The following is a 9,295-nucleotide window of genomic DNA, read 5'->3' on the forward strand; positions in this document are numbered from 1 at the left end:
AATTAAATTATTAGACTATAACTTAGTAGACTTTTTCACAACCTCACTCGCAGTAAGGGAAGTCTTCTAAAGTCAAACAGGAAATCCAGAAAAGAAAAGACAGACATTGCATGCAATGACGTTATATGCAAAAGACTAAGGCTAAGCGAAATCAATGCATACCAAATGCTTAGGTTGGAGGATATTTAACTAAGGTGGCTGTCAAAAAATCAATATCTTTAATATTAAAAGCTTTAAGTTTTGTCAATAATCCTATTATAAATAAATAGAAATAGAACAATGGGCTAAGAATATGAACAGACTAATTTACAGAAGAGGAAATACAAATGTCCAATAAATACTAAAAGGCAATCATAGTCATGATAATGCATATACAAAAAAATTATACTCTATTTTATCTATAAAAATGCAAAGTTTTGCAAGTGTAATAGCATCATAGACTGGGGAGAATATAGAGAAACAGTCACTCTCATAAATTTCTAGTAGAAACATGAATTAATACAAACTTTTTAAGTGGTAATCTTTTGGTAAGTGTTTAACACATGCCACACCTACTAAGATGTTATTGAAATGGTTCCAAGATATATTAAACATAACAAGGAGTATGTCTGATTCCTTTCTGTGTAAAATAGGATGATAGATTTAGTACATATTGTATTAGAATAGTTTACAGCTATAAAAAGTAGAATCAGACATAAACAAGTCATATTGCATGCTAAATTGAATGGGAGGGAGAAAGACTTGATGGACTAGTCTTGGAAACAGCACATATCACTACTATTCACTTTAATTAGCTAGAACTCAGTCATGTGACCACATGAAATTGCAAAAGAGACTGAGAAAATGTAATCTATCTGTGCCCAAGAGGAAGAGAAGAAGGTTTTAATGGACTGTTAACAGTCTCTGTGATAGATAGAAATATAGATAGATGATGATATTAATAGATAATAGACATTGGGCAAGCTATCTGACTGTATCTGTAACTATACCACATAAATTCAGTATAATCATAATTTTTATTTCTGGCAGAAATTATGAGAAACTCTGAATAAGGATTGTGCTATTATTTCAGAATCAAATAGAAGAGAGTGAGAGTTTTATTGTATTTTATACCTCTCTGGACATATGCTCCCTAAACATATATATTTTTTACCCTTTATCCCCCCAAAAAGGGACTACAGGATGTAAGTAAAAAGACTAGATCCCATATGTCTTCTTTGTTTCTCTATGCATTTAAACTGAATAGATGCATTTATAATAACTAATAAGCACGTAACAAAAAATAACTGCTAAAAGTACGCTGAAAAAAATACACGTATTTTTCCACAAGCAACTTGACAAGCTATCTTATTAAAATGAAAAAGTCAGTATATAAAGATATATAAACTAGGCTGTTTATTGCATCTTTGTCAAGGCAGATGTAACAACATCTCTTGATGGAACCTGAAAAACTAGTGGGAAACATAGTATGGAAAAGCAATTCTCACACTTTTTTGGTTTCATAATCCTTTCACACTTTTAAAACTTATTAAGGACTTCCAAGACTTTCTGTTTATGTGGGTTGAATTTATCACTATTTTTCATATTAGTATTTCACTAAGAAATTTAAATTTTTAATAACTCATTTGAAATAAAAATAAACTTACCATATATTAACACATAACATATTTTATTTAAAAATGGATATTTTCACAAAATAAAAAATGTTTATTGAAAAGAGTGGAACTGTTATATTTTGCAAGTCTCTAATGACTGTCTTTATAAAATACAGCTTCAATCAGCTTTTACATTTTTAATCTGCTGCTGTGTGTTATGTTGGCTAATATACATGAAAAAAACTCAGCCACACATAGATATTTAGTTGCAAAAGGGGAGATTAGTTTAATAGCATTTTCAGATCATTTTTATGTTCTTCTTTGGTATTATACCAAAATGTAACAAGTAACTGTTTATTAAGTGTTAACTGCAATGTAAAATCTGAAATCTATATCAGTGAATTTATTGTAAAATAAGTTCATGAATATGTTTTGTAACATATCTATGTACGTTTAAAAAGTAGTATGTTAGGTATTGAAAATGCTAGGGGAGGGCTTCCCTGGTGATCCCATGGTTGGGACTCGGTGCTTTCACTGCAGGGGCCCCCAGGTTTGACCCCTGGTCAGGGAACAAAGATCCTGCAAGCCATGTGGTGTTACCAAAAAAATAAAATAATGTACAAATTAGAAGAAAATGCTATCGAGAAAAAGCAAGGAAGTAAGACAGAGAGGATGTGTGTATCAGGGACAACGTCACTGAAAAGGTGACATCTCATCAAAGATCCATCTAAAGGCGGCTGGCAGGCTGTCTGGGTTAAGAACGTTTCTGATAGAACAGCAAATGCAAAGGTCCTGCGGCAGAATGATGCCTGGTCAGGGATAACAAGGTTGAAGTAGCCAGAGTAGCATGAGAATGGGAGAGGTTAGTAGGCGATGCCAGAGAGGCAGAGGGCACAACACCTGGTTCTAAGTTTGTGCAGTTAGATTAAAATATTTATTTTGCACTTTAAGCAGCTCTTTTACCCTTTTATGATTTTGAAGTATCATGCATTGATCATTTGGGAAATATTGGTTCATTAAGTTATAGCAGACCTCCCAAATGTTGACACATCATTATATAATATAAAAGAATCAACTCTATTAATATACCAATGATGTTCAGGGTGGTAGATAAAAGTATTCTAAAATTGCTTATAAGCTTGAACTTGATCATCAACAAAAAAAATCATCAGTTGTTTTCCTTGAAGTGACAGGCTCACTTTGTTCATTTGTAAATCTTATTTCATTTAATTTCCAATACCCAGATCTAAATAACCAGTTTTTCAGTCTTTATTTTTTCTTAAAAACGGTGCTTCATGGAAAGCGCAGCTGCCTTTAAGCTCACAAGTCAATTACAGATGAGCTTTTCCTTGAGGCAGCCATCATACTTCAGTCTGCCAGAAACATGCTTCATGCAGTCTTCTCATTTCACCAGCCAGAATATTAAAGGGGCATATACTCAAGGCAATGGCAACCCACTCCAGTACTCTTGCCTGGAAAATCCCATGGACGGAGGAGCCTGGTGGGCTGCAGTCCACGGGGTCACACAGAGTCGGACACGACTGAAGCGACTTAGCAGCAGCAGCATATACTCAGGGGTTGAGATTAAATATTATTAATTTTTACTATCTCATCAAAAGACATTCTTCAATGAAACTGACTTCAAACAGAGAGTGTCTGGTGGTAAAGAGTAATTAACTGCCAGTGCAGTTTAATGTGGAGAAGGCAATGGCACCCCACTCCAGTACTCTTGCCTGGAAAATCCCATGGATGGAGGAGCCTGGTGGGCTGCAGTCCATGGGGTTGCAAAGAATTGGACACGACTGAGCGACTTCACTTTCACTTTTCACTTTCATGCATTCAAGAAGGAAATGGCAACCCACTCCAGTGTTCTTGCCTGGAGATTCCCAGGGATGGGGGAGCCTGGTGGGCTGCCGTCTCTGGGGTTGCACAGAGTCGGACACGACTGAAGTGACTTAGCAGCAGCAGCAGCAGCAGCAGTTTAATGTGACTGCCTTGATTCATGCTAAGTGGCACTAGTGGTAAAGAACCCACCTGCCAGTGCAGGAAACATAAAGATGCAGGTTCGGTCCCTGGGTTGGTAAGATACCCTGGAGTAGGAAATGGCTACCTACTCTAGTATTCTTGCCTGGAGAAACTCATGGACAGAGGAGCCTGGAGGGCTATAGTCCATGGGGTTGCAGAGTTGGACGTGACTGAAGGGACTTAGCACAGTCCAAGTTTGGATCAGTGATACCAACTGTTTGGCTGTGTGACTTAGGAGACACTTACTTAATTCTAGAGAGGCTCAGTTTTTTGTTTTGTTGCTGTTGTTTTTATCTGCAAAAAGTAAAGCAATCACACAATTTAAGTGCCCAATACGTAGTTCACAAATTTCGAATACAGACTGGAGTATTAATATGCAGCACCTCAGATGAACATAGAGTTGAGCAGTTGTAAAATCTACTGGGGAGTTGGCTGGCTGACAGAATTAGAAATAAAACCATAGTTTTATGATAATTACTTTGTCTTTTTATCTGTGAAGATATCCAATTGTGACACAATGATTTGGCTATCTGAGTTTTAGTTTTTCAGTCCCCAGAATGAGAACAGCATATCTTTTCATCTCAGTAGTAGCTGAAGGCAAAATCTAGGCTGTCCAGACTATAAGAAGGAGGTAAAATACCCAAACATTTTCTGGATTTTGGCTGTTTATGGACCCTATTTGACCCATATATGCACCCAGTTATTCTCAAGTAGAATGTTGAAGAGCTGCATGATAGAAAACATGCATAGAGCACTCTTAAGAACTTTTGAAAAAATGTACTTTGTTTAGATTCTTATACTTGACTGTGAATCAGTTTAAATTTTAAGTAATAATATATAGTAACACAAAAGTAAAGAGTGGTTAGTTATTTCTAAATGATGAAGTAATCATTGGTTTTTATTTTCTTTTTATGTTACTCTGTTTTTCTACCATTAGCATTTTTGTTTACTGTTTTAAAGTTATTTAAAATTGTTTTAAAAACAGAAAAATCACAGTGAGCTTGGTTTAGGAATTTTATTGCAATTTTGCACAGCATTTAAATTTTCAAAGGATTAGTTAAAATTTGAAAAGAACAGTGCATTTACCTTGGCAAAGGGAGAAAATAGACTTTGTAGTGGTTTTAGCCTTTCATCCACAACTTTTAGGAAAAGACTGCCTACCCAAAAGCCATTAGTTTAATGACACAATGTAAGTGTTATTCTGGGAAGTAGAACGCTGTGATTAAACCTGTGCTAAATCTCTGCCACCCTTGGGTTTTTGCTCTCATCCTAACAAAGAGTGCTCAAGTCAGACATGGAACAGCCTTCAGTGCAGCATAGGGTTTGTAGGTCTTGTCTTGACATCCCCAAGTGCTTCTTTGACCTCCAAAGCCCTTCCGGGGGCAGCTGTTCACCCTGAAGACTTTCCTCCCCTGAGAAATCCATCTTCGGAAGGTTGTGAGCTGCTAGTTCCTCAGAAATCTCCTGTTCATTTGGCAGCTGGAAGTGATTTCCTCTCTCGGCTATAGAAAAGGGAAAAAATAACTTCCTTAGAGCGCTCTGACAAAGGCAGCAACCAACTTCTACTTTGGGGGAAATGCATTGGATTTTTGGAAGGAAACTGAATCCTGAAGATGACTTTTACTTTTAACATTGGTCTGGGGCTTCAGAGAGATTAGGTATTTTAGGGAGAACTCAGTCATCTCCACCCTGCTCGTTTTACAGAGGAGGAAATGTGGGTGCAGAGAGCAGGAGTGACAGAGCCAGTGTCACTCAGCTGGTTAGCAGCCACGTCAGGGCCTGACTTCAGTTGCACTGGCTACTTCCGCATGGTGACCAGTGGCTTCCAAAGGTATTAGCTATATGTTATCAGCAAAAACAGTCAACCAAAAAATAACCCTGTGTACATTTTGCAAAGCTGATCAGTAAGGAAGTGGAGATTTAAATCTCTATATTTGAAAGTTAAAAGTGGGTCCCACTGTTTTATCAGTGTTGTTCCCAGAGTCCATGGATAAGCCTCTCTCACTTTAACTTCATTCAGACTTACTTATCAGCACCTTAGCACACTGGCAGGCACCAGAAAAAATTTAGATGAATGAATACTGATTGGGAAGCCAGTAGTGGATTAAACATCTAATGTATGGGAAAGTACTCTGAAAGCCTGTGAAAGGTTAAATTCCCTGTAAAAAGGGAATAGCCTTACACAGACATACATTCCATTGTCCCATGTTTTACAGACACCGAGATGTACATATATATATGTTTTTTTTTTACTGTATTTTGACTTGTTAATCCAGAGATTGATAAAATATAGTCAATGAGGTAAATTATGTTTATTCTCTTGAGATTAAAAACCATTATTGTTTATTAACATCTAGTAACTATGATGGATAAGGCAATGGCAACCCACTCCAGTACTCATGCCTGGAAAATCCCATGGACAGAGGAGCCTGGTAGGCTGCAGTCCATGGGGTGGCTAGGAGTTGGACACGACTGAGCGACTTCACTTTCACTTTTCACTTTCATGCATTGGAGAAGGAAATGGCAACCCACTCCAGTGTTCTTGCCTGGAGAATCCCAGGGATGGGGGAGTCTGGTGGGCTGCCGTCTCTGGGGTAGCACAGAGTCAGACACGACTGAAGCGACTTAGTAGCAGCAGCAGCAGTAACTATGAACCTCTCATTATTAAAGTAGGAATGGTTGATTCACAATTTTTCAAGACATTGGCCCACCAAAATACAAAAACTATAGATCATTTTCCAAAATCTTTTTGCTTGTCAAAATCATTTTAAATCAAATTGAAACCTGTAAAGTCTTTATATCAGGTATGTGGTTGCAACGTTTATTATATAAGCATGCTTTCCTCTTTTACTTTTAAGACATAACAAGTACAAACTGGAACCTATTATACAGAGTGAAGTAAGCCAGAAAGAAAAACACCAATACAGTATACTAACGCATATATATGGGATTTAGAAAGATGGCAATGATAACCCTGTATGCGAGACAGCAAAAGAGACACAGACGTATAGAACAGTCTTTTGGACTCTGTGGGAGAGGGAGAGGGTGGGATGATTTGGGAGAATGGCATTGAAACATGTATAATATCATATATGAAACGAGTCGCCAGTCCAGGTTCAATGCATGATACTGGGTGCTTGGGGCTGGTGCACTGGGATGACCCAGAGGGATGGTACGGGGAGGGAGGTGGGAGGAGGGTTCAAGATGGGGAGCACGTGTATACCTGTGGCGGAGTTATGTTGATGTATGGCCGAACCAATACAATATTGTAAAGTAATTAACCTCAATTAAAATAAATAAATTTATATTAAAAAACACAATTATAACCAAGAAGAATTTAAAAAATAATAAATAAAATAGAATCTTAAGTAACATTTCCCTCACACTTTAATATAGGATTAGTAGAGAATGGTCAACTTTGAAATTCCCTGAGTTGAAAAACAAATACAGTGAAGTCAGTCGCCTCACTGTTTCTGAAACACACTAGGTGCACTCTCATCTTGAGACAATATCCACTCTCATCAGTGCCTAATTATTACTGCTAGAATTCCCACCCCACTCCTCCTAACTCCTTAGGGCCTCTGTCAAACATCACCACCTCCACAGTACCATTATGTATTACAACACACACTGCCACCATCTTCTCGCCACCTGAAATGCACTGTAAAATAAGGGAAAGACCTCGACTCTTGTAGTCAGAAAGCCCTGGTTTTCTTCCCAACCGCACTGCTGACTGGCGGGGTGAACAATTTTGTCCTCAGTAAAACCATAAATGGTGGTAACATTACTTACTTCAAAATATCCTTATCAGAAGACGAAATGTTGCATATGAAACTGCCTGGCACATAAGAAGTGCTCAATAAGAGTTAGATTCTTTCCTCCCATTCATATTTAGCAGCTGCCTGAACGCCAACTTATTATATTCTATAATTATCCAGCGTGAAAATCTTGCTTCTACAACATGGCCCTTGAAGTCACCTGCTTCTCCCTGTTCAACCACCAGGACCTGCTATAGATGCTAAGCTCACCAAAGTAGTTATGCAGTCAACTCATTTCAAGCTGGGGACTAAAGAATACAATGTCATATTTTTTTAAAATTAGCAGTTCATCTCTTTCCCAAGCCAAATTAAGCTTATTTTGATCATTAATTCCCTTGATTGAAATGGATGTGGCTCAGTAGTAGCTAGAGAAACAGTTATTAAGACAAATCTTCAAAAATAATAATAAATGAAGAAGTCATGCGCATCCATGTACCTTGCTGACCCTGCAGGAGTGGCCCTGGTTGCCGCCTCCACCTGGAGCTGGCGCAGATGTAGATGACCGTGCGTATGTACTCGGACCCGCAGAGCTTCCTGGATCCTTCACTCCTTGCTTCTGAAATGGCAAGCATAACAGAGAAGGTAAATAACATAAAAATGAAACCTCTCATTTTGCTGAGGACTGAATGAGAGTCTGATATGGTGAATATTGTCAAACCAAGTTTTGAAGTTGCCCTCCCACTCTCGGCCAATGTATATGAACTTTCCTGCCATTTTATTGGTCAATATCTCACTTTAATGATATTTGCTAAGCACATAGGTGATACCATGAAGTTTTGAAAATGAGTTTTTATGATTATTGCTAGTTATTCAGTCACTTCCAACCAGCATCACTTACTATTTAGCTGCATTCATGAGACAACAGGACACTTGGAAGACATCATGGAAAACATATGGACTTTATAGGTAGGCAAGTCTGAGTTTCAATGTCAGCCTTACCCCTTACTGAGTAATATAGGGCAAGTTTTAAACATTTTAAGCCTCAATAATCATGTCTATAGGGGCTTCCCTGGTAGCTCAGTTGGTAAAGAACCCGCCTGCCATGCAAGAGACCCTGGTTCAATTCCTGGGTAGGGGAGATCCCCTGGAGAAGGGATAGGCTACTCTCTCCAGTAATTTGGGGCTTCCCTGGTGGCTCAGACAGTAAAGAATTGCCTGCAATATGGGAGACCTGGGTGATCCCTGGGTTGGGACGACACCCTGGAGGAGGGCATGGCAACCCACTCCAGTATTCTTGCCTGGAGAATCCCCATGGACAGAGGAACCTAGTGGGCTACAGTCCTAGGGGTTGCAAAGAGTCACACACAACTGAGCAATCAAGCACAATCATGTCTATAGAATGGGAAGACCTACCTCATAAGGGTTTTTGTTAAGTATTGAAAGCACCATCTATTTCAAAGCAATGAGAATGCACACTTAAGAATTCAGGTTCTCATGTTTTGGGCTTGAATCCTGCTTTCCCACTTGCCAGATCTAGAATCTCAATCAAGATATTTAACATCTCCAAGCATCCTTCACTGTGATGTTGCATTGATAACAGTGACTACTTCCTAGAGCTAATGAGATAATGTGTCTCCTGCTTGACAAAATAAACAGTCAATAATTATTGATTGTCTGCTTGTCTTATCATCCAGACAAAGTAGAGAGATAATGTTCCTTTAGAATTCAGGAGTGTTTCTCTGACTAGAATCTTCCTTGCTATTCTTTACCCTATGACTTAGGTATGCCTTTATCACCACATGTTTTTATAATAGAAAACTGAATTCATAATCTCAAACAGCTAAATAATGAAATTTCTCTTCCAGTAATCCTCTGAAAGCACTAGCTCTTGCAAAGCTTTTACCTACACTGAAAATT

The 9,295-nt window shown here is 38.3% G+C and overlaps 1 protein-coding gene across 1 annotated transcript; it reads right to left on the reverse strand.

The window, feature by feature from the left end:
* Positions 1 to 4,856: 4,856 nt before the first annotated feature.
* On the reverse strand, positions 4,857 to 8,049 carry INSL5 (insulin like 5). Its single transcript, XM_069594039.1, has 2 exons — positions 7,875 to 8,049; positions 4,857 to 5,122 (listed from the first exon to the last, which is right to left on the reverse strand). Exons 1-2 carry the CDS (start codon positions 8,047 to 8,049, stop codon positions 4,890 to 4,892), a joined length of 408 nt encoding a protein of 135 aa, XP_069450140.1. The 3' UTR covers positions 4,857 to 4,889.
* Between the last annotated feature and the right edge of the window lie 1,246 nt (positions 8,050 to 9,295).

This window comes from Ovis canadensis, chromosome 1, assembly GCF_042477335.2.
Source record: "Ovis canadensis isolate MfBH-ARS-UI-01 breed Bighorn chromosome 1, ARS-UI_OviCan_v2, whole genome shotgun sequence".
Classification (NCBI taxonomy): domain Eukaryota; kingdom Metazoa; phylum Chordata; class Mammalia; order Artiodactyla; family Bovidae; genus Ovis; species Ovis canadensis.

What these genes read in the sequence shown, in the direction of transcription:
- INSL5 (XM_069594039.1), bottom strand. Translation starts at nt 8,049, where the DNA reads ATGAGAGGTTTCATTTTTATGTTATTTACCTTCTCTGTTATGCTTGCC. An exon ending in ACTCCTGCAGGGTCAGCAAG is followed by an intron (nt 5,123 to 7,874) that starts GTACATGGATGC and finishes CCTTTTCTATAG; the next exon opens with CCGAGAGAGGAAATCACTTC.